Source organism: Oncorhynchus nerka, linkage group LG7, assembly GCF_034236695.1.
Source record: "Oncorhynchus nerka isolate Pitt River linkage group LG7, Oner_Uvic_2.0, whole genome shotgun sequence".
NCBI lineage: Eukaryota > Metazoa > Chordata > Actinopteri > Salmoniformes > Salmonidae > Oncorhynchus > Oncorhynchus nerka.
In genome coordinates this window covers 78,648,793-78,674,795 of record NC_088402.1, presented here as the reverse complement: position 1 = coordinate 78,674,795, position 26,003 = coordinate 78,648,793, and the positions used below count along the sequence as shown (strand labels likewise).

At 42.4% G+C, this 26,003-nt stretch overlaps 1 protein-coding gene across 1 annotated transcript in view; it reads left to right on the top strand.

Moving 5' to 3' along the window:
* Positions 1-26,003, top strand: part of LOC115132457 (inter-alpha-trypsin inhibitor heavy chain H6-like) — a 31,750-nt gene continuing 5,747 nt past the window's right edge. Inside the window, 17 exon segments of the mRNA XM_029665129.2 lie at positions 1-1,419; positions 4,969-5,004; positions 7,641-7,795; positions 15,270-15,380; positions 15,682-15,929; positions 16,381-16,550; positions 16,710-16,826; positions 17,233-17,404; positions 17,630-18,090; positions 18,239-18,932; positions 18,935-19,450; positions 24,676-24,708; positions 25,030-25,047; positions 25,227-25,268; positions 25,408-25,431; positions 25,545-25,595; positions 25,683-25,796. Coding sequence (XP_029520989.2) covers positions 1,297-1,419; positions 4,969-5,004; positions 7,641-7,795; positions 15,270-15,380; positions 15,682-15,929; positions 16,381-16,550; positions 16,710-16,826; positions 17,233-17,404; positions 17,630-18,090; positions 18,239-18,932; positions 18,935-19,450; positions 24,676-24,708; positions 25,030-25,047; positions 25,227-25,268; positions 25,408-25,431; positions 25,545-25,595; positions 25,683-25,796 — 3,085 coding nt within the window. The 5' untranslated portion in view covers positions 1-1,296.

Here is a 26,003-nt window from a genome sequence, read left to right as displayed (position 1 = left end):
AGCAGACTCTCTGGTCTTATAGTAGTGAGTGGGTACATTTTAGCAGACTCTCTGGTCTTATAGTAGTGAGTGGGTACATTTTAGCAGACTCTGGTCTTATAGTAGTGAGTGGCTACATTTTAGCAGAGTCTCTGGTCTTATAGTAGTGAGTGGGTACATTTTAGCTGACTCTCTGGTCTTATAGTAGTGAGTGGGTACATTTTAGCAGACTCTCTGGTCTTATAGTAGTGAGTGGGTACATTTTAGCAGACTCTCTGGTCTTATAGTAGTGAGTGGGTACATTTTAGCAGAGCTCTGGTCTTATAGTAGTGAGTGGGTACATTTTAGCAGACTCTCTGGTCTTATAGTAGTGAGTGGGTAGATTTTAGATTATTTTTTCCCGTACTGGTCCCAGGTGGGCATTAAACCCACAACCCTGGTGTTGCAAGCACCATGATCTACCAACCGAGCCACACAGGACTTGATGGATGTGAAAAACGGTGTGACTTTGCTAAAGGAGTCTCTTGGCTTGGCTAGATGTGCAACACTACCGATTACATATTTTTAAGAAAACTTGTTGACAATAAATACATTTGTGACAATGGTACACAATACCACTAGTTAAGACAAAGAGTTTATTGTACTGAATAAGTGGAACTAGATTTATGAAATAAATGGTGAAATTAAAATAAATTGCCCCACCAATTTTTATAAATGTTTTACAGATCATGCAAACTTTCATTAGAGCCTAGATGTCAGATAGTCATTTATAAAAATTAAAGATACTTGTTTTACATTTGTCGGCCTATGTTGTAGCCTATTTATTTGTATGTCAGGGTGGTATAGCGTCCTTTATAGGGTCCCATTGTGGAATTGAGAAAGGGGCAAGAGCAGAGAGTTTGGGATGTTTTTCTGTCAAACTGTCGACATTCATGGGTTAATAATTTGTCATTTCTTCTCATGCTGCTGGTGGCAACAGTGCGCGAAATATCCAGTTATGTACACTCGAGGATACCCTACCGAACTCAACTCTTGCATCTTTGCGCCCACTGATTTTCTTTTGAGTTTTCATCTGAATATCTGTCAGTTATAAATTATACTTCAACTTATTTTCGGTTATTTTTTCATAGGTTACAAAACGATTAAAATAAAGTGGAGGGAGGGGAACGAGTCGACTGCCCCTTGCAAAACTAACTTGTGTAATATGTGAGATTGTACTCCTACCGCGTGCTGTGTATACGCACTGGATCTCTCTCACTAACTGGCAAAGTGAGACCACTGGCAACATAACGTTTTTCACCTCGGAGACAAAAGTATATGATCATGGGGAAAGTGGATTTAAAAATCCGTTGTATTTTCTTTTTCATCATCATCTCAGTCCAGCGGGGATTTTCAGAGGAATTTGGAGCACACCAGGGTGCAAAAGGCATACTTTTACAGGTGAGAATTATTGTATATTCCTATGGGACTGGACTAATATTGGAAATTAATTTATATTTCCATGGGACTGAATTAATATAGGAAACTCTTGAAAAACATGCTACTCAGTCAAGACAGCCTCAAAAATCATGTTTTTTTTCTTCGTAATTGATCCATGGTCAGCTTTCCCCCTTATACTACGCTACATTCCTTTTTGCACTCAATATGTATTTTTTCTACTCGAGTGAGGGTGTAACTTTACTGCACATTACTTTGGGATACAGTTCCTTCAGAAAGTATTCATACCCTTGACTTATTCCACATTTTGTTGTGTTACTGCCGACATTAAAAATAGATTAAATATATATTTTCTAACCCATCTACACACAATACCCAAAATGACAAAATGAAAACATGTTTATAGAATTGTTATGCAAATGTATTGAAAAAGAATTACAGAAATGTCTCATTTACATAAGTATTCACACCCCTGAATCAATACATGTTAGAATCACCTTTGGCATCGATTAGACATGTGAGCTTTTCTGGGTAAGTCTCTAAGTGGTTTGCACACCTGAATTGTACAATATTTGCACATTATTCATTTAAAAAATATTCAAGCTCTATCAGGTTGGTTGTTTCAAGTCCATTTTCAAGTCTTGCCATAGATTTTCAATACGATTAAAGTCCAACTGTAACAAGGCCACTCAGGAACATTCAATGTCGTCTTGGGAAGCAACTCCAGTGTGTATTTGGCCTTGTGTTTTAGGTTATTGTCCTGCTGAAGGTGAATTTGTCTCCCAGTGTCTGTTGGAATATAGACTGAAGCAGGTTTTCCTTTAGGATTTTGCCTGTGCGCAGCTCTACTCCATTTCAGTGATTTGTTTTGTTGGATTAGCCCCAAATATAATGCTTTGTATTCAGGACAAGTTCATTTCCTGCCTTATTGCAAACAGGATGTATGGAGTAACTACAATGTTGTTGATCCATCCTCAGTTTTCTCCTATCACAGCCATTCAACTCTGTAACTATTTTAAAGTCACCATTGGCCTCATGGTGAAATAACTGAGTGGTTTTCTTCCTCTCCAGCAACTGAGTTAGAAAGGATGCCTGTATCTCTGTAGTGACAAAGTGTAATAAATAACTTTCCATGCTGAAAGGAAGATTCCATTTCAGTTTAATTTTTTGTTGTTACCGTCTACCAATATGTGACCTTCTTTGCGAGGCATTGGAAAACCTCCCTGGTCTTTGTTGTTGAATCGTTGTTTGAAATTCACCGGGGTACAAAGATGAGGTAGTCATTCAAAAATCATGTTAAACACTATTATTGCACACAGAGTGAGTCAATGCAACTTATTACGTGACTAGATAAGCATAATATTTACTCCTGAACATATTTAGGCTTGCCATAACAAAGGGGTTGAATACTTAATGACTCAAGACAAATTCATTTAATTTGTAAAAAATGTCACAAAACATACACTATATATACAAAAGTATGTGGACTCCCCATCAAATTATTGGATTTGGCTATTTCAGGCACACCTGTTGCTGACAATTGAGCACACAGCCATGCAAGCTCCATAGACAAACATTGGCAGTAGAATGGCCTTACTGAAGAGCTCAGTGACTTTCAACGTGGCACAGTCATTGGATGTCAGTTTGTCAAATTTTTGCCCTGCTAGAGCTGACCCAGTGAACTGTAAGTGTTTTTATTGTTAAGTGGAAACGTCTAGGCTTCACAAGCTCACATAACAGTACCGCCGAGTGCAAAAGTGCGTAACATTTAAAAATCATCTGTCCTCAGTTGCAACACTCACTACCGAGTTCCAAACTGCCTCTGGAAGCAACGTCAGCACAAAAACTGTTAGTCGGGACCTTCATGAAATGGGTTTCCATGGCCGAGCAGACGCACTCAAGCCTACGATCACCAAGCGTCGGCTGGAGTGGTGCAAAGCTCATCGCCATTGGACTCTGAAGCAGTCGAAATGCGTTCTCTGGAGTGATGAATCACGCTTCACCATCTGGCAGTGCAACGGACTAATCTGGGTTTGGTGAATGCCAGGAGAAAGCTACCTGCCCCAATGCATGGAACCAACTGTAAAGTTTGGTGGAGGAGGAATAATGGTCTGAGGCTGTTTTTCATGTTCGAGCTAGGCCCCTTAGTTCAAGTGAAGGGAAACCTTCACGCTACAGCATACAATGACATTCTAGAAGATTCTGTGCTTCCAACTTTGTGGCAACAGTTTGGGGAAGGCCCTTTCCTGTTTCAGCATGACAATGCCCGCGTGCACAACGCGAGGTCTATACAGAAATGGTTTGTCGAGATCAGTGTGGAAGAACTTGACTGGCCTGCACAGAGACCTGACCTCAACCCCATTTAACACCATTGGGATGAATTGGAACGCCGACTGCCAGTCAGGCCTAATCACCCAAAGTCCCCGCAGAAATGTTTCAACATCTAGTGGAAAGTCTTCACAGTAGAGTGGAGGCTGTTATAGCAGCAAAGAGGGGACAAACTCCATATTAATGCCGATGATTTTGGAATGAGATGTTCGACGAGCAGGTGTCCACATACTTTTGGTAATGTAGTGTAATTCCACTTTGACATAATGGGGTATTGTGTGTAGGCCATTGGCACAAAATCTCAATTTATTCCATTTTAAGTTCAGGCTGTAACACAACAAAATGTGGAAAAAGTCAAAGGTTGTGAGTACTTTCTGAAGGCTCTGCATATGGCAGTTGTGAATACGATTATGAAATGGAAACTAAATAAACATAGTAACACATAATATAGCCTACATTTACATTAATTTAAAATAAAGTTTCTATTTCACCTAAAATGTATATTAAAATTGTCACTGAAGAATGAACCCCGGCCTGCAAATTAAAATGTTTTCCTCTCTTTAAAGGTATTTGATTGTGTTGTATATCTTGGATATGTGGTAAAGTATTGACACAACAATGATTTGTGATCTAAATGAACATTTGAAACCGAACCTGCACCTCTGTGTACAGTGAAAGCATTTATTTAAAGTTACCCCTTCATTCATGAATAGCTTCGATTCATCTTATTTTGACACAGAAATATTGACCCAACACCACACATAGATTCTGGAGATTAATTTAAAAGGAAGGGATTTTGTAAGGTAATCCTTGTTAGAATGTTGTCATTTTTCTAAGTCAAGTTCTCCTCTTTAATACAACTTATTATCGTAGATAAGGACCTAAATGTACTAACTTACATTTTAAATCATCTTCTTTCCCATACAGTGATAGAAAATTGTGTGGAAGCTTATACATTTTGAAATAATGATGGCTTTAGGGCAACTCTGTGGTCTTAAGTCACTACTAAGCAAGCTTTTATGAATCTATTAAGATTTTAAAGCTTTGCACAATGTTCAGAGGACATCAGCTTGTTTTGATTACATTTTTCCAAACTACAGGACTCCAGAAATCTGTTACTGTCAGGGCACTGGTGTGAATAAATGTTCCTTACTGCTGCGCTCAATCCTATAGTTAGGATTCATTACACTTTTATTAACTTTCTCTCTGTTATTTTCTCTCCAGAGAGTGAGACGCCAGAGCAAAGCAGCTAAATCTGTGGTGAGTATGAGCTACATGAAACAGCCTGTTGTTCATGACCCAGTCCCAGTGGAATGAGTCATAAGCAAAACAAAACATTCAAATCAGGGATATCTGGCTAGTGACAAAAGTGGCGGCTTAGGGCCCTGCGTGACTAACAAAATCAATGGGGCCCCCTGGAGGTCAAGGCCCTTGGGCACGTGCCCTGCCTGCCAGGTTGATAATTCGGCCACGATTATTACAAGTTTACTGTAGATACTGTTGCTGGCTAGACTAACTAGACTAATTTACCAATCCATTTTTATTTTTTACTAACCGGGTAATTGAGTGACTGTCAGTGAGTGACATATAACAAGAGGAAAACTCATCAGTAAATTGAGTCTTCCCACCAAAAAAGTAGCTACATGCCTGCTGACAGTCACTCAATTAGCCAGTGATGTAATGTACTTAAGTAAAAAATACTTTAAAGTATTACTTAAGTAGTTTTTTTGGAGTATCTGGACTTCACTTTACTATTTATATTTTTGCCAACTTTTACTTTCCTAAGGAAAATAATGTACTTTTTACTTCATACACCCAAAAGTACTCGTTACAATTTGACAGGAAAATGGTCCAATTCACGTACTTATCAAGAGAACCTCCCTGGTCATCCCTACTGCCTCTGATCAGGCAGACTCACTTAACACAAATGTTTCATTTGTAAATTATGTCTGAGTGTTGGAGTGTACCCCTGGCTATCTGTAAATGGAAAAATGTAATTGTTCCATCTGGTTTGCTTAATATAAGGAATTTATCATTTTACTTTGACTTTTGATATTTATAAGTATATTTTAACAGTTCCATTTACTTTTGATACTTGAGTATATTTAAAACCAAATACTTTTAGACTTTTACCGAAGTAGTATTTTACTGGGTGATTTTCAATTTAACTTGAGTCATATTCTATTATGGTATCTTTTACTCAAGTATATTAATTGAGTACTTTTTCCACCACTAGCCCTTGTCAGCAACATTTTATAGATGGCTTTAAAACTGCTAAATGTTCTCTCCGTCCCATGGCATAATGTGAAGAACTGCAGGAAATTAGCTTTGAAAGTGCAACATTTTCTCTCCATCTCATAGGAAAATGTTTAAATTTGTATTAAATATGCTTTAAAACTGAATTTCTTTCTCTCAGACCCATGGCAAAATGAATAGAATTGCCTGAAATTAGTTTTAAAACTGCAAAATGTTTTCTCTGCCCCATGGAAACATTTGTAGAGTTGCAGAAATTATGCTTTAAAACATTTTTCTCAACGCCCCATGCTACTCCACATTGGTTCAACGTAATTACGTGGAAACAACTTTTCTTTTTGAAAATAGTGTCAAAATTGACTACAAAGTGTAAAATAGGATAATTTTGGTCATAAAGTCAGTCTTGTCAAAACTGAGATTTGCGAGATGATAGGGAAACATTTTATGTCACGCAATGAATTGTCTCATAACAGTTTTCTATTGGTTGGGTTTGTTTTAATCCTGCCGACCTGCTCACAGCTGGCAGCACCCAATAAATATTCCTATGGGCTAGTGAGGGACCATCAGTAAATTACACACTGTACATGGGACAATATTTTAAAAGGTCAATATCGACAAATAACAATGACTTGAAAATCTCAAACCACCTGCAAATTGTAGAAATGCATATTCGAATGTCAAAAGCATTTAATGAGACAACTGAAAAATGTGCAACATGAAAATGTTGTCCCATTTACATTGCGTAGTTCATTGACTGTCCCTATCTATCCCCAGAGCTAGGCTATTCAAAGTCAAAACAACTTTGCCACGGTAGCACACCAGCCAGCTGAAGCTAATTGGTTAAATAATTTGGCTTACGCTTCCCACCTGCGAACACACACAAGAGACACCCACATCAAACCCAACCCTGAACCAACTCATATTTGAATTAAAGTTTATTAATTAACCAAATCTAAAACAAGGCCACATCAGGAAATGTATAGCAACATGATGATTAAAGGCACTAGTATTAGGTTAGGAAAAAGTCATGCAGCAAGTGAAGATCTACCTATCACTCTCATTGCAATCTGTAGTTATAACCTGTGTGCCACACATAGTAAGAAACCCTACAGTGCTCAATGGAGGCAACACTTTATTTGATGCTTTGAATGTTGCCAGTGACAGAATATAAATCATCCATTATTACTCTAAATTGATAGGTCTCTGATGTGTCAGAAAGCTTGTCTTTGATAGCAGTGAGTAACGAGAAACCTGTCTGTCTGTCTGTCTGTGTCCTGGCCTAGCAGTAATGTGGCCCAGCTGACCAGATTGGTCTCAGCAGGGCCCAGAATTAGCCAAGTAAACAAGGGGGTGGGAGGGATATCTTGCAGAGTGTGGCTTTGTATCATTTGTTTAAACTTGTCAAGCCACTGAAGCCAGGGTAAAAATCCCAGTAATAGTTGGATTTCCAATTCCAAAAGAGCCCGACCCGGACTCAAACCTGGGTCTTCTCAACTGTCAGTCAAACAGCCATTACACCAAGAAGTTCAAAGCTCCTCATGAGTTCACTATTGGTTTTCTACTAGGGTAGCTATATAAAGATTTCATCAGATCAAATGTACATGTTAGTTGCTGAAGGTTTGGTGTGTCTTGTGTGTTCACAGCTGAAGGTGACAGACTACCATGTGAGGTGTTCTGTCGTGTCTCGCTATGCCCACACCACAATCCAAAGCTCTGTGTGGAACCAGCTACCTGTCACCAAGGAGGCAGCCTTTGAGGTGGACCTGCCCTCTGCTGCATTCATCTCCAACTTCACCATGTGAGTCAGAATCACACGCTTCAAGTCAAGTTTACTTATTATCCTCTCTCTCTCTCTCTCTTGTGTTCTTATAAGACACCTCATCACAGGTAGTGGGCATGTAATCACATTAATTGTTCTTTCCCTTGGAATTATATCCTTCTTGCCTGGGTCCCAGTCTGTTTCTGCTCCCTTGCCAACTCCTTATGCTTGACAATGAGGGACGAGGAGTTGGCATTATAGCACAAACATACTGGCACTCAGGCTATTGTCCTTCAGGATCAAAAGGACTTTTACTTTCAACTGTGAAGGGGATCGTTCACATGTGGGAGACAGTATGACTCACCTCAGAGAGTATAACATTTAATTAGTACATAGAAATATAGACAAAAGTAAATAAACAAAACAAATCCTGTACACCAGTCAGGTCAGTGATTCCAAATAAAAACTTCAAAGGAATTATGTCAGGAACTGACATTCCGTCCAGTGTTGAAAGGAGACACATAATTTGATGTGTAAACATTACAGACACAACGAGGAACCGCAGTCTGTAGTTGGGTTTGGGAGCAGAAGCGGCTCAGAAGGGGGAAGACTCGGAGGGACCTTAGAACCAGATGAATACCCGACTTTATAAATGTACGTCGGAAAGTTATAAGAAAAAATGACAGGACGTTGGCCTGTTTTCTTCCCCCTCTCTCTCGTGCGAAGTTTACCAAGGCATTGAGCCAAGGTACACGTGCACGCACACACATACAACTACATACTGACACACAGCCTACACATGTCACGCACAGACCCATTTACATGTAGTTTTAGTTTAACATGCATAGAATCTCATAATCTCTTTTACTGTCAGTCACACACTCGACACACTCGACACAGGGCCGCCTGCTCGTCACCAACTAACTCAGTAGGAAAATAGCCGTGCGACTCTATTTCTTAGTTCAGTTGCGTTTCTCAACGTGGGACTGAGGGCCTTGTGTTCTGTGTGTAGGTCACTCAATTGCAGCCGTTCCCAGTTCCCACTCCCTCTCAGCTACACATACATACAGGCCGCTATATTTTCCACCCTGATAAACCCAACATTCCATTCTGCTCTGTGTCTGAAACAAGACTTGCTTCAAGGCTGCAGTTTATTTCGGTCCCTGTTGGTTATTATTTTAATATATTTGTTCAAAGGACCTTATTTTAGCACATAAACTGTATGGTTTGGATTAAGGTCTTTCCAGTAATCAGGTATGGGTCCCAAATGCCACTCTATTCCCTATATACAGTGCATTTTTAAAGTATTCAGATCCCTTGACTTTATCCACATTTTGTTACATTACAGACTTATTTTTACTAATAAATCTACACACAATACCCCATAATGACAATCCGAAAAACAGGCCTTTAGAAAAAACTGAAATGAGACTCGAAATTGAGCTCAGGTGCATCCTGTTTCCATTGACCATCCTTAAGATGTTTTTACAACTTGATTGGAATCCACCTATAGTAAATTAAATTAATTAGACATGATTTGGAAAGGCACACACCTGTCTATATAAGGTCCCACAGTTGACAGCGCATGTCCGAGCAAAAACGAAGCCATGAGGTCAAAGGAATTGTCCGTAGAGCTCTGAGACAGGATTGTGTTGAGGCACAGATCTGGTGAAGGGTACCAAAAAATGTCTACAGCATTGAAGGTCTCCAAGAAGACAGTGGCCTCCATCATTCTTAAATGGAATAAGTGTGGAACACCAAGACTCTTCCTAGAGCTGGCCACCCGGCCAAACTCAGAAATTGGAGGAGAAGAGCCTTGCTCAGGGAGGTGACCAAGAACTCAATGGTCACTCTGACAGAGCTCCAGAGTTCCTCTGTGGAGATGGGAGATCTTCCAGAAGGACAACTATCTCTGCAGCACTCCACCAATCAGGCCTTTATGGTAAAGTGGCCAGGCGGAACCTCCTCCTCAGTAAAAAGCACATGACAGCCCGCTTGGAGTTTGCCAAAAGGCACCTAAAGACTCTTACACCATGACCAACAATATTCTCTGGTCGGATGAAACCAAGATTAAACTCTTTGGCCTGAATGCCAAGTGTCACGTCTGGAGGAAACCTGGCTCCATCCTCCTCTGTGGAGATGGGAGAACCTTCCAGAAGGACAACCATTAGAATTGATCTTCTTTGGAGAATAAAACACACAGACGCATACACATCTCTTGCTTGCCCCCCATTTGGCAAATCTGACCGTAATTATATCCTCCTGATTCCTGCTTACAAGCAAAAATGAAAGCAGGAAGCACCAGTGACTAGATCAATAAAAAAGTGGTTGGATGAAGCAGATGCTAAGCCACAGGACTGTTTTGCTAGCGCAGACTGTAATATGTTCCGGGATTCCTCCAATGGCATTGAGGAGTACACCACATAAGTAATTGGCTTCAAGTGCATAGATGACGTCGTCCCCACAGTGACCCTACGTACGTACCCCAACCAGAAGCTATGGATTACAGGCAAAATCCGCACTGAGCTAAAGGGTAGAACTGCCACTTTCAAGGAGTGGGACTCTAACCCGGAAACTTATAAGAAATCCTGCTATGCCCTCAGACGAACCATCAAACAGGCAAAGCGTCAATACAGGACTAAGATCGAATCGTACTACACCGGCTCTGACACTCGTCGGATGTGGCAGTGCTTGCAAACCATTACAGACTACAAAGGGAAGCAGAGCTAAACTACTTCTATGCTCGCTTCGAGGCAAATTACACTGAAACATGCATGAGAGCACCAGCTGTTCCGGGAGACTGTGGGATCATGATCTCCGCAGCCGATGTGGGTAAGACCTTTAAACAGTATTTAATGCACTCCACACTACCCTTTCCCACCTGGACAAAAGGAACACCTATGTGAGAATGCTATTCATTGACTAGAGCTCAGCTTTCAACACCATAGTGCCCTCAAAGCTCATCACAAGCTAAGGACCATGGAACTAAACACCTCCCTCTGCAACTGGATCCTGGACTTCCTGACGTTCCGCCCCCAGGTGGCGAGGGTCAGGAACACATCCACCACTCTGATCCTCAACACAGGGGCCCCTCAGGGGTGCTTGCTCAGTCCCCTCCTGTACTCCCTGTTCACTCATGACTGCATGGCCAGGCACGACTCCAACACCATCATTAAGTTTGCCGATGACATAACAGTGGTAGGCCTGATCACCGACAACGACGAGACAGCCTATAGGGAGGAGGTCAGATTCCTGGTCGTGTGGTGCTAGGATAACAACATCTCCCTTACGGGACAACAAACATACCTTACGATTATTTGAGAACATAGCCCAGCAAACAAATCATTACAAACAGTAACCAGCAAAGTAGAAGAGTTACACAAGTCAGAAATAGAGATACAATTTATCACTTACCTTTGATGATCTTCATATGGCTGCACTCAGAATACATTAATTTATTCAATAAATGTTCTTTTTGTTCGATAAAGTCTCTTTATATCCAAAAACCTCCATTTTGTTTGTGTGTTTTCTTCAGTAATCCACAGGCTCAAACACAGTCACAACAGGCAGACAAAAAATCAAAATAGTATCCATAAAGTTCATAGAAACATTTCAAACAATGTTCATAATTAATCCTCAGGTTGTTTTTAGCCTAAATAATCTATAATATTTCAACCGGACAATAACATCGTCAATATAAAAGGTAAACAAGAAAGGCACTCTCTCGGTCGTGCGCATGAAAAAGCTCTGACATGGCAGGGTCCACTCATTCAGACTGCTCTTACTCCCTCATTTTTCAGAATACAAGCCTGAAACAATTTCTAAAGACTGTTGACATCTACTGGAAGGCATAGGAACTTCAATTTGAGTCCTAAATTAATGGATACTGTAATGGCATTGATTAGAAAACTACAACAAACAAAATAAATCCTACTTCCTGAATGGATTTTTCTCAGGTTTTCGCCTGCCAAATCAGATCTGTTATACTATCTTAACCTGTTGCTCCTACCCTCTACTTTTTTGAACATTTTGTTAAAAATCGCGCAACATTTCAGCGCCCTGCTACTCATGCCAGGAATATAGTACGTTCATATGGTTAGAATGTGTGGATAGGAAACCCTCGGACGTTTTTAAAACTGGTTAAATCACAACTGTGGCTATAACATAACGTGCGTTACATCGGAAAGCGCAGGAAAACCTGATCACAGAAAATGGAAATAAATATCCTTGCGCCACTTCCAGCAATTGTTAACAGTGAGCCGAATTAGATAAGACCGAGCATTCAACTCCCACAGCATCCCCATGTTGTCTAGAGTCTTGTGAATTGAATCATCTTTGATTCTTGGTTGAACCGAAACAGGGGCACCACTTACCTCCAGTCTCCGCCCAGATCATTCTGGAAGAGCTCTCTCGTGAAATTTTTTCCAAGACGACAGCTAATGATTTTTACATCGCCTACGGATGATTTTTATCGCTTATTAACGTTTACTAATACCTAAAGTAGCATTACAAACGAAGTGTTTTGTGAAAGTTTATCGTCTACTTTTTGAATTTTAAAAAATGACGTTACGTTGTGAAATTGCTGTTTTTTTTGTTTATCACACAGTCTACATATAACGATATCTTGGCTTTATATGGCCCGATTTAATCAAAATAAAGACCCAATAGTGTTTATGGGACATCTAGGAGTGCCAACAAAGAAGATGGTGAAAGGTAATGACTGTTTTAAATTTTATTGTGCGGTTTGTGTAACGCCGAAATGCTAATTATTTTGTTTACGTCCCCTGCTGTGCTTTTGTGTTGTAGTGTATTGGTGCATGCTATCAGATAATAGCTTCTCATGCTGTCGCCGAAAAGCATTTTAAAAATCTGACTTGTTGCCTGGATTCACAACGAGTGTAGCTTTAATTTGATACCCTGCATGTGTATTTTAATGAACTTTTGAGTTTTAACTAATACTATTAGCATTTAGCGTAGCGCATTTGCATTTCCAGAGCTCTAGTTGGGACGCAAGCGTCCCAAGTAGAAGCAAGAGGTTAACAGTATTTTTGAGCATGTCAAATTCGTGATGTAAATACCCATTGAAGCATATTGCAAATGGACAGCCGTGCACCTGGTGATTGGAATGGGTTCCCAGGAGCATATTTTAAAAATGTTTTTTAATGCCTTAAGGGGGTAGCAAGGGGTCTATGGTTGGGTAGGGAGCACCCTCCACCCGGGCCCACCCAATAGGGGGCGCCCCTGGTTATTTTGAACACTTTTCCAAAAATTGTTAAAAAACAACAGATTCATCATACATGACAAATAGACCATCTAGGTTGATTCATGGCTTAACATAGTTCACTAACTTTTGGGTTTGGAAACCGACTTCCTATGATCGTACATGGAAAATGGACATAACATCCTGATTTGCCACTTTCAATACTTTCATATTGCATTTGGACATTTCTTATGGCATTTGGCAATGGTTCACTGAATTTTGACTTTTGACTTCCTATGAAATCATATTGCAAATGGACAAAACATATGCCTTATGAACAAGTTTTTAAAAAATGACAATAAAATATGACAAAGGTATGTTCATACAGTTCTTATACATGTATAATTGTCAAAAAGAATGTCAAAAAACGGTCCAGAAAGCACTTTTTGAGAGGGTGATACATTTTTTATTTTGTTTTCAAATGTTCTAAATTTCACCCTTGGGTCTTGATTTGATGTGCATTTGCAGTATGAAAATTTACTGTGGAGCTCGCTCGCCATCTTTTGGATTTTTGCTGTGTGACACTTGGCATTAGCCATTTGACATATGACATTTGCCATAAGCTTTCAATGATCTGCTGTCCATTTGAGTGTTATTGGACATCATGTATATATATATATATATATATATATATATATATATATATATATAATATATATATATAAATATGTTTTACCTTTATTTAACTTCTATATCAAGTGGCAACAGTGAGAGACTTATTTCTGGAAAGGTGGATTTTTAAAAGTTGTAGCTCGAACTGTTTGGGCACAGACCTGGATAGCATGACAGAACTTTGCAGACTGTCTCTGCAATAGATTGCAACTCCACCCCCGTTGGCAGTTCTGTCTTGGAAAATGTTGTAGTTGGGGATGGAAATTTCTGAATTTTTGGTGGCCTTCTAAGCCAGGATTCAGACATGGCTAGTACATCAGGGTTGGCGGAGTGTGCTAAAGCAGTGAATAAAACAAACTTAGGGAGGAGGCTTCTGATGTTAACATGCATGAAACCAAGGCTTTTACGGTTACAGAAGTCAACAAATGATAGCGCCTGGGGAATAGGAATGGAACTGGGGGCTACAGGGCCTGGGTTAACCTCTACATCACCAGAGGAACAGAGGAGGAGTAGGATAAGGGTACGGCTAAAGGCTATAAGAACGGGTCGTCTAGTGGGTTGGGAACAGAGAATAAAAGGAGCAGATTTCTATGCGTGGTAGAATAGATTCAGGGCATAATGTACAGACTATGGTAGGATGTGAGTACAGTGGAGGTAAACCTAGGCGTTGAGTGACAATGAGAGCGGTTTCGTCTCTGGAGGCACCAGTTAAGCCAGGTGAGGTCTCCGCATGTGTTTGGGGTGGGACAAAAGAGCTATCTAAGGCATGTTGAGCGGGACTAAGGGCTCTACAGTGACATAAAACAATAAGATCTAGCCAAGACAGCAGTAGACAAGGCATATTGACATTAGAGAGAGGCATAACGCATTCACAGGTGTTGATCAGGCGAGCTAAGACAACAACGGGTAAATGGCGATGAATGGGAAAAGCGGGTCAGTCAGTTACATTCAGGACCTGAGTTCGAGACTGGGGCTGACAGGTAAACAAAATGAGGTACCGTGTTATTGAAACAGTCCAGGGGGCATCATCAGTGTAGCCAAGTGATCATAGGGTCAAAAGAGCAGCAATAGGTGAGTAGGTGAGTCAGGGTGCCGTTTGGTAATCACTACTACGCTAGGTGAGCAGGGGATACAGCGTTCAGAAAAGCTTGCGGGTCGGGGCTAGTAGATGGTTCTTCGGCGACATCGTAACAGAATAGCCTGTTGAGACCACATCGGGCGATCATGCCAGCAGTCTAGTCGTGATGGATCGGCAAGGCTCCGTGACGACAATAAAGGGTCCAGGCCAATTGGCGAAGGAGGTATTGTAGCCCTAGAATTAGCTGGTATATGGGCCTAGCTCGAGGCTAGCTCAATGCTAGCTGGTGCTTGCTTTGGGACAAAGATGTCTAAGATGTCCTCCATCTTAGTCCAACTCGAATGCTGTGAAGTACAGTATATTATTGTTTTGTAACACGTGACTGATAATACAAATAGTTACCATAAAGGAAAGTACATTTATGGTAAAGGAAAGTCTATTTACTGTCAATAAACGTTGACGTTTTCAATCTATGAGACCAAAGCATGTTTGTTCACATAGTCTGACCATTGTGAGTTACCCAGAGAGCTATTTTACTTTATTTCTGTCCTCTTATTCCACAGCACCTCCAATGACAAAGTGTACATCGCCCAGGTGAAGGAGAGGAGTGTCGCCAGGAAGATGTATGACGCAGCCAAGAAACAAGGAAAAACAGCTGGACTTGTTGCCACCAAGTCAGTCTGAAAAAGTATTTGATACCACGTTCACTCTTTGATATGCTTTTTATTCAGATTTCTATGTTTTGTGTGAAAGAGTAAGAAACTACTTCCATTTTTCTCTAGATTTTCTGCAGTACAAATCAGACATCCATCACCCACCCACTACATCCACTCACATCTTTCTATCACTTCAGTCTGGATCCTACTCCATTCCATCAATGCTCTCTCAGCCATTCTTTCAGGTTCACCATAGACCACTGACACCATCACTCCAATACTGTCTCTCTCTGTTGTTTATCCTCTGCTGTGGTCTCAGAGAGAGGGAGATCGAGAAGTTCCGCGTGGCGGTGAGTGTTCCCTCGGGGACCCGGATGTCCTTCTCTCTGTCCTACGAGGAGCTGCTGCCCCGCAGGTTGGGTCGCTATGAACTGACCCTGGGTCTGAGGCCTGGAGGACTGGTCACTAACCTCACCCTGGACGTCAGTATTGCAGAAAGGACAGGACTCAGCTTCATCAAGGTCCTCCCGCTGAAGACCAGTCGACTGCTCTCCAACACTGTCACAGGTAACATAGGAAAAGACAACCATCAATGTTCATTGTCAAAGTAGTAGTACTAGTTGTAATACAATCAGCATGTTTAGGGCATCAGTTTGAGCAAGTCAGGGCGCAAAATCACTAATGGCAGGTTGCCCAGTGGTTAGAGCATTGGGACGAGCATTGAGACGGTAACCGAAATGTTGCTGGTTGGAATAGCTGAGTCGACAAGGTGAAAAATATTGAGCAAGGCACTTAACTCTAAATTGCTCCAAGGCTGCTGTACTACTATGGCTGACCCTGTAAAACAACAATTAAACTTAAAAAATAATAATGAGTAGTTATTGTATAGTAGGGTGATTTGTGTTTGTGTGATTGTGTGCAGTTCGACTTCAACATACTGTAGTATATCTCAAACACGCACAATGACTGTCTGTGAACACGACTGGGTGTTCTGTGGCCTCCCTTCTCTTCCATCCAGGTGAGTCTGAGGCTCCAGCCTCCACCCAGGTCCAGCAGAACCCTCGTTGTGCTGGTGTGCACTACAGCCCCAGCCTGCAGCAGCAGAGCAGTGCCTCTTCTAAGGGACTGAACGCTGACTACATCATCCAGTACGATGTAGAACTCAGTGACCTCATTGGGGACATACAGGTCATCACACACACACACCCATGTATGCACGCTTGCACAAGTATTACACACTGTCTAGGACCAAAGTCCTTCACAACAAATACCGTACAAATGACAGTATCTAGTGAGACAATAATCTCATCAAGTGAGTTATTATTCTCTTCTTTTGGCCTCTCTCAGGTGTTTGATGGATACTTTGTCCACTACTTTGCACCTCGGGGGCTTCCTGTTGTCCCCAAGGATGTCATCTTTGTCATTGATGTCAGTGGCTCCATGATTGGCACCAAGATCAAACAGGTACAGTAGAAGTATTACAGATGTATTTATTTATTTGACCTATATTGTCACAGCAAAATAATGCAGCAACAGGATTTGAACGTTTAGTCCATAATGTTGCTTGATCGGTGGTTAGGCTATTAGCTTGACAAAAGTATGCTACATGAAAAGTGCAATATTGTTAATATACAGTAACCGTGTGTTAGTGTGGGTTTTCAGTGAATTTGTGTAAATCACAAAGCTCATCTGCATTTCCTGCAAAATTCCCAGCTGCAAAGAGTGATCAAATTAAGATCCTACACCTGTACCTCTTTCACATTGCACCCAGCTGCACCCCATTCATTTAGACAAGAATGACAACATTGACTCTACATTATATAGATCAATAAATGATCCTTTCTCTTCTCTCTGCATTTGTGTGGACCAGACAAAGCAGGCGATGTCCACTATCCTGGGGGACCTGCGTGAGGAGGACCACTTCAACATCATCACTTTCTCAGACAAGGTCCACACATGGAGGAAGGGTCGCACAGTGAGGGCCACGCGGAGTAACATACGAGACGCTAAGGACTTTGTCAAGAGGATCATCGCTGAAGGATGTGAGTGGGATTGAGTCTGGTGTACTTGAATTGCAATATATCTGCAGCAACTTGACAAGACCATGAAAACACTTGTTGGTATTTCTCTCTTCTTCATTCCATTCCATCTTTTGACTCCTCTTTTTCCTCCTCTTCTACCTCCTCTTCTGCATCCTCCATTCCTTCCACCGCCACCCCTCACTCTCTGCTCCACGCCTCCTTCCCATTTGTCCCTCTATCCTCCAGGGACCAACATCAATGCAGCCCTCCTCTCAGCCGCCCAGCTGGTCAACCCTCCCTCCTCCTCCGGTGGTACCCGCCGGGTCCCTCTGGTCATCTTCCTGACGGACGGTGAGGCTACCATCGGCGTGACATCCGGTGACTTCATCCTGAGCAATGCTAAGAGCGCCCTGGGGGCCACCTCTCTGTTTGGCCTGGCTTTCGGGGACGACGCCGACTTCCCTTTGCTACGGCGCCTGGCACTGGACAACCGCGGCGTGGCGAGGATGGTGTACGAGGATGCGGATGCCGCACTTCAGCTGAAGGGATTCTACGATGAGGTGGCCAGCCCGCTACTGTCAGACATCCAGCTGACCTACATGGACGACCAGGCCTTTGACGTCACACGCTCCCTCTTCCCTAACTACTTCCAGGGCTCCGAGCTGGTGGTCACTGGGAAGGTCAAGCCAGGGGTCAGGGACCTGAAGGTTTGTGTCATTTAGATCATGTTGCTTGATCTGTGTTTGTCAAATGTTTATACCATAAGATGAAAGGAAATGTCCACTTGAATTATTCATATTGTAATGGCCAATAAAGATGTATCTTCTCTTCTCTATTTTTGTATTTTCATCTCAGGTGTCTCTGACGGCCAGTGGCTCCAAGCAGAAGGTGAAGGTGGAGAATGAGGTGTTGGTGTCTAATGGAGAGGGGAATAGGACAGTGCTCTCTATGGGCTGCCCTGGGGGCATGGATGGGATCCCCAGCTTTGTACGGCGTCTCTGGGCTTACTTCACTATCAAAGAGCTGCTGCTGGCCAAACTGAACACCACTGACCCTAACATACAGAAACTGCTGGGAGAGAAGGCCACCAACCTCTCCCTCAAGTACAACTTTGTCACTCCTGTTACTTCCCTCGTTGTAGTTAAGCCTGATGCCGATGAAATTCCTACCTCAGCGTCAACTACAACGGTTCGACCCACCACCACCACAGGTACTACAACAACCACAGTAGCCCACACACCTGCCACCAACATAGCCTCCTCAATCCCTGTGAAAAAGCCCAGGATGATCAAAGCTAAAGCAGACCCTCTTGTCAGAAAGCCTCCACCTCTCCAACCACCTCAACCCAGAAAGGGATCCACCCCATCAACAAAACCCAACCCAGTGAAAACAGTGGCTCCACCATCCCCCAAGAAAACCCCTACAACTACCACCCCCAGCCCCAGTGCTGTCAAAACCGTCCCTGTCCCTCTCTCAGGGAAAATCCCTACCCCTCCTCCCAGCTCTCCTAAAACTGCTCCTGCCCCTCCTGCCAGAATAGTCAGTACCCCCTGCCCAACTTGCTCAAAACAGCCACCGCTCCTGCACCTGGGAAAACCACCACAACCCCTGCACGCACCACAGTGAATACCATCCTTACAACCGCCACCACTACCACCCAACGCAAAACAGTAAAGACTACAGTCCCTACAACTGTGAAAACCACTACCTCTACTACCACCACCACCTCAGTCAGAGCCGACCCAACCACTGCTCCACAGCCTGGGAAACCCACTACGCCCCTGCCCATCTCTGTTAGAACAGCCCTCCCACCAGTTAGAATATCCCTCTCATCCCTCTCATCTTCCTTAGAAAACGCCACCATGTCTGCCGCTGATGCCAACCAACCTCAGGTCACCACACACCTGTACAGTCTTAAGTATGTCCCCCCTACTCCAGCTCCACAGGGCAGTAACACAGACACAGACCCAGATGTGGACCAGATTGCCACCTTTGTCTCTGCCACATTTTCCCCCATGCCAGGCGTTACAGACGGACCGAAACTGTGGGAGGCTGCAGGACTATTGGGTAGGTCTTCCACTTATCTCGGAAACCTAGAACTAAAATCTTGCGTAATTGTGCCAGATCTTAGAAAATAAACTAGAATGGTAGCCCCTCCCCCTTCTCTCTCAAAGTTCCGTGCAAGTCTATGGGTCAAATGTCCCTTCCCTTCCGAAATTGTAAAGATGCGAGCACCTGCAAAATCGTGATTTGTCCAAATGATCAGTGACAAAAAAACAGCTCACTGGAACAATGTTCTTTATTAGTCGTCGCATCCCAGTCTGTTGACAGATGCTACAATATCAATTATGTGCATCTGTGTATGAGAGGTAAGTCCACTTTCTACTGTCTATTTCACTTGGAACTCCAAAAAGCAGTATGCAAAGTATAGGCGAGGATAAATTTTTACTGAATACCAGTATTGCATATTATATACATTTCTTTGTATCAGGTATTGAACTTACAGTCCATATTTTGTACCTGTCTATCAGAGAAGTACTAGTACAATAGCTAGAGGATTCCTGATATCGCCAGGAGTGATAAGTATCATTTGTTTTGTCTTTATCTGTTGTGGTCTAATACTGTATTTTTGCTAGCTATGGCCATCTACTTTAAGTGCTGCCTGTTTTCACAGTAGCATACTTGGTGTGAACTGCTGACTGCTTATAATTTTCTGATAGTTTTCACACATCAACCAGGATCAAGGGGCAGGGCAGTTTGTGACTTGTTTTGTAATCAGTGGCTGTATTGGGGGGGAGTGGTTTCACCTCTCCTAGGCAATCAGCAATTAGTACAGGGTGTTGTGTTCTCCACCTCTTCTAAGCAATTAGCAATTATTGTTACTTCTTCAGTCTCCCCTGGTTTCACACCAGCAGCTCTACGCGGCAGGTGTGTCAGTGGCGCTTTTGTCAAGGAAACAAAGGTGTTTTTTCCTAATAGTTCTGTGGAGTTGTTGGAGGAAGGAAAGAGAGAGAGGCGCTACATCCCTCTCACACTTGAGTATCTTACCTACGTAGTTATTTACAGATTATCTAATTTTGCTCTGTTGTAGGTTTGTCAAATATGTGTGTGTGTTTTCAATACCTGTTCGCACCACTCCCTGTAGGCTTTACAGATGTCCCCCACCCCTTGGCTGCAACCCGTCTAATTTAGTGTACCCTGTGTGCACAACCCATGTGGAATTCTGGGTCTCTGGCAGTGTTTGGAACTGCTGATCTGAGGTCAAGAATGTTGAGTTCATCTCAGCCTATACTGCCCTTCAGACCCTTGACTTTTTTGGCCCTGACGGAGACATGGATCACTACAGAGAGCACTGCTACTCCAGCTGCTCTTTTTTTCACCTGACTATGTTTTCTCTCATAGTCTGAGAGCATCTGGTCGTGGAAATTTTCTCTGTTCTCCATCTCTCACCTGTCCATCTTCTCATTTGAATTCCATGTTGTCACTGTCACTTGTCATCTATCGCCCACCAGGTGCCCTTAGAGTTCCTCAATGAGCTTGACACCTTGATAAGCTAATTTCCTGACGATAGCTCACTGCTCTTTGTACTTGGTGACTTCCACCTCCCGACATCTGCCTTCAATTAATTTCTTTCCAAATCTCCCTTTCCCCTCCTTGCCTCTTGACCCCACCCTTTCACAATCCCCTCCAGCTCACAAGGCAGGCAATACGCTTGACCTCATCTTTCTCTCTTTCTCTCACTACTCTCTCCTCTTCTATTCTATCATCTCTCCATTCTGCTAAATCCTTCTCCCTTCTGTCTCCTGATTCCGCCTCTTTTCCCTTTCCGCATACTACGACTCACACTGTCCACTTTCCTCCCGGCCGGCTCGGCCCTCCTCTCCTGCTCCATGGCTGGGTGAGTCATTGTGAGTCTCCCTCCTCCCTATTTGTGGACAAAAAAGGTGGACTACATCCGCTACTTATTCAATCAGCCTATTGAGTCCACTGGTCTCACTCACACAGAACTACCTTACGCCTTGACCTCTTGCTCCCCTCTCTCTCCAGATGACAGAGGGGAGAAAGCGCCATTGAGAAAATCAAAGATGGTAGCCAATCAGTTTGTATGTGTGATCCTTGAGATCAAAGTTTTAAGAGTTATGTTTTAATGACCCTGATCCTGTTTACAGAAGCAAATTCTTTTGATGTGAAGGTGGATGCTGTATATAACAATTCTATTTTAGATCTGTCTCTATTTTACAAAATATACTTGTACAAAGATTTTGGATTGAGAAGGCCTTTATTTTTTTCTACACCTTTCTGGAGTTGGAACTCACCGAGTCAGGAGCGTCTGTCTGCGTGCAAGGCCTGCTACGCGAGTGCAGGTGCGCACTGAAGGCTAGGAGCGGAGTAGCGGTCAGATTGGAAAACCTGATGCACCTTGGGCGGTGGGAAAATCTACATTCTACAGTCGTGGCCAAAAGTTTTGAGAATGATACAAATATGAATTTTTACAAAGTCTGCTGCTTCAGTTTGTATGATGGCAATTTGCATATACTCCAGCATGGTATGAAGAGTGATCAGATGAATTGCAATTAATTGCAAAGTCCCTCTTTGCCATGCAAATGAACTGAATCCCCCAAAAACATTTCCACTGCATTTCAGCCCTGCCACAAAATGATCAGCTGACATCATGTCAGTGATTCTCTCGTTAACACAGGTGTGAGTGTTGACGAGAACAAGGCTGGAGATCACTCTGTCATGCTGATTGAGTTTGAATAACAGACTGGAAGCTTCAAAAGGAGGGTGGTGCTTGGAATCATTGTTCTTCCTCTGTCAACCATGGTTACCTGCAAGGAAACACGTGCCGCCATCATTTCTTTGCACAAAAAGGGCTTCACAGGCAAGGATATTACTGCCAGTAAGATTGCACCTAAATCAACCATTTATCGGATCATCAAGAACTTCAAGGAGAGCTGGTGTCAAGAAGGGCAGCAAAGAAGCCACTTCTGTCCAGGAAAAACATCAGGGACAGACTGATATTCTGTAAAAGGTACAGGGATTGGACTGCTGAGGACTGGGGTAAAGTCATTTTCTCTGATATATCCCCTTTCTGATTATTTGGGGCATCCGGAAAAAAGCTTGTCCGGGGAAGACAAGGTGAGCGCTACCATCAGTCCTGTGTCATGCCAACAGTAAAGCATCCTGAGACCATTCATGTGTGGGGTTGCTTCTCAGCCAAGGGAGTGGCCTCACTCACAATTTTGCTTAAGAACACGGCCATGAATAAAGAACGGTACCAACACATCCTCCGAGATCAACTTCTCTCAACCATCCAGGAACAGTTTGGTGACGAACAATGCCTTTTCCAGCATGATGGAGCACCTTGCCATAAGGAAAAGGTGATAACTAAGTGGCTCGGGGAACAAAACATAGATATTTTGGGTCCATGGCCAGGAAACTCCCCAGACCTTAATCCCATTGAGAACTTGTGTTCAATCCTCAAGAGGCGGATAGACAAACAAAACCCCACAAATTCTGACAAACTCCAAGCATTGATTATGCAAGAATGGGCTGCCTTCAGTCAGAATGTGGCCCAAAAGTTAAATGACAGCATGCCAGGGCAGATTGCAGAGGTCTTGAAAAAGAAGGGTCAGCACTGCAAATATTGACTCTTTGCATCAACTTCATGTAATTGTCAATAAAAGCCTTTGACACTTATGAAATGCTTGTAATTATACTTCAGTATTCCATAGTAACATCTGACAACAATATCTAAAGAAACTGAAGCAGCAAACTTTGGAAATCAATATATGTGTCATTCTCAAAACTTTTGGCCACGACTGTAGACAACGTCTACTGGTCATTGCACACTTGTGCTGAAATACCTCTAAAAACTGACATTATCTATCTGTTAATGTGCTTGCTCTTTACTCAATGCCATCATGGATTAAATGGGCTGAATGATCAATGGTTGAGTGAATTATCTTTGCCTTATGCCCTACAATTTGCAAACGCTCCGAGACCATAATGTCAATACCACCAGGAACTTGGTCTCTCTCTGCAATTGCATTTGTACCACTCTCAAACGCAACTGGACCTACACTTGATGACATACTTCCAAAATCTCAAACTATTGAATGGCAAAAATAATTCTGTGTCAAAAGACTGTTTTATTGACAATAGTGCTGGCTCCACCAAGTCCTCACGCAGATACAGTCATATATTCATATATAATACCTAGGTATTTGGTTGGATGACAAGTTGTCCTTTAAAGTTCATGTAGATAATCTTGTGACAAAGCTTAAATTGAAACTGGGTTTTTATTTTCTTAAGGCTTGCTTCCCTCTTTTAGCTAGAAAGAAGCTTGTTCGGGCCATTTTTCTCTTTAATTGATTATGGTGACTTGCTGTATATGCATGCAGCCTCCTCTGTCTGACAGAGACTGGACTCTGGTTATCATGCATCCTTGCATTTTATTACAAATGCCAAGACACTCACCCACCATTGCACCAGATGGTAGGTTGGACCTCACTTTATATGTGCAGAAAGATACATTTGTACGTGTTCATCTACAAAGCCCTTTTGGGTAAACTCCCTCTTTACCTCTGTAGTCTGGCCTCCTTCACCACCAGCAGTTACCATACCCGGTCTGCTAGGTGGTTGCTACTTAAAGTCCCCAGGACATTCACAGTATTAGGCAAGACTGCCTTTTCTTCTTGTGCACCAGAGGCATGGAATAGTCTACAATCCATGCTTCATCTAGATATGTTAGTGCCACTGAATTCGTTTAAAAAATGTTGTATGTTTTAATGATGTATTGATTGTTGCTGCCTTCTTGGCCAGGTCTCCTTTGAAAAAGAGACTGGGTCTCAATGGGCTTTTCCTGGTTTAAAAAAAAAAAAGTTTTATCCTGCAACGAGTGAGGTCTGGCCACCCGACAACCTGCCTGCTCAACCCCATCGCCTTCTCCAGAACATCTCTGGAGAGCTCCTATTCGTCACTTCCCTCATCAACTCATCCTTGACCACTGTCTGCGTCCCCTCTGACTTCAAAATGTCTTGAGCTGCTCCCCTCCTCAAGAAACCAACACTCGACTCCTCTGATGTTAAACTATAGACCTGTATCCCTTTTCTGTCCACTTGTGTCTCTGATCAACTTTCTCTCAAAGATCTTCTGGACTCTAACTGTATGTCGCTCTGGAAAAGAGCGTCTGCTAAATGACTCAAATGTAAATGTACAATCGAATGCACCACGGGCACTGTACTATCAATCTGCCCTTAGTTGTGACATGTTCCACTTCTCTCCACCAGATGTCTCTACTTCCATTCAGCTCCAGAGAAAAGGTGAATCAAGCAGACACTTAGCACCTTTTTCTCTATCTAGAACCTAAAAGGGTTATTCGGCTGTACCCATAGGAGACCCCTTTGAAGAACCCTTTTTGGTTCTAGGTAGAACCCCTATGAGTTTCATGTAAGACCTTTTGCACAGAGGGTTCTACCTGGAACCAAAAAGGGTTCTCCTTTGGGGACTGCTGGAATCCTTTTGGAAACATTTTTATGTAAGAGTGTGCCAGTAGATTTAATCATTCTATTGCACAAAATGTATTAAGTGATGAAGTGGTGCTTTAAACTGTAATCTTTTTTTCCTCCCGGGTCTTCCTTTAGATATGGAGGTGGTTAAAGGTGAGTTCTCTCTTACTTCCCTGCCATGAAAAATAGATTCACTGTAACAACATAAATGTTGTATATTAAAATCTGTTTCCCCTATAGAGATTCTGATGACAGCCCCCAGACCAGCTCAGGGAGAGGGTATGTTTTAACTGTCTGGTGTCTAATGATGTCCGTCTGATTTCATCTTTCAGATTATGATGCAACCTACGACAATGACCTTGACTATGACTCCTGTAAGTCATAGTTTCTAGATGTATATACATAAATGTGTGTGTGTATATAACTGTTTAGTTGTGTTAGCCATGTGGATACCTTGTTTCTAAGTTGATACCAGATGTTTAACATCTTTTTTTGGAATTTGTATGTTTACAGGGGATGAATCAGCATCAAATCCTTGTAAGTATTTCTATGTAGTCTAGCATAAGATTAATGTACTTCAGACCCAGGCTCTGACCTGTCATTGGTTTCAGTGCTTCAGATAGATGAGATTGCCACTGTTGTCCTTCCAGTGCCGCCCCCCCCCTCCAGACTGAGCTCTGTCAGAGTCTTCTCCTCTTCTGGTAAGGGGCCTACACGACATAACATATGACTTAAAGTTAATGTTTCTCACCTGTTTTTCTTAATGTCCAACATGTTTTATTCTGAAGTTGATGGAGACCCTCACTTTGTGGTCCAGCTCCCTAAACTGAAACAGAATCTGTGTTTCACGGTGGACGGCAGGGCCAACGATGTACTGAGACTGCTGGAAGACTCCGAGAGAGGTTAGTCAGCACAGACTACCAAGACAAGTCCAGAACTCTCATATTATATTACTGGCATGCAATTTCATTTCAGCAATGTGCCGTATAATTTGAGAAGCACACTGACATTGTATAGGAACAGAATTGAATAGGAACTCATTAATACGAACACATTAATCCTGTTAATGCATATATATATATATATATATATATATACACACACAGTGG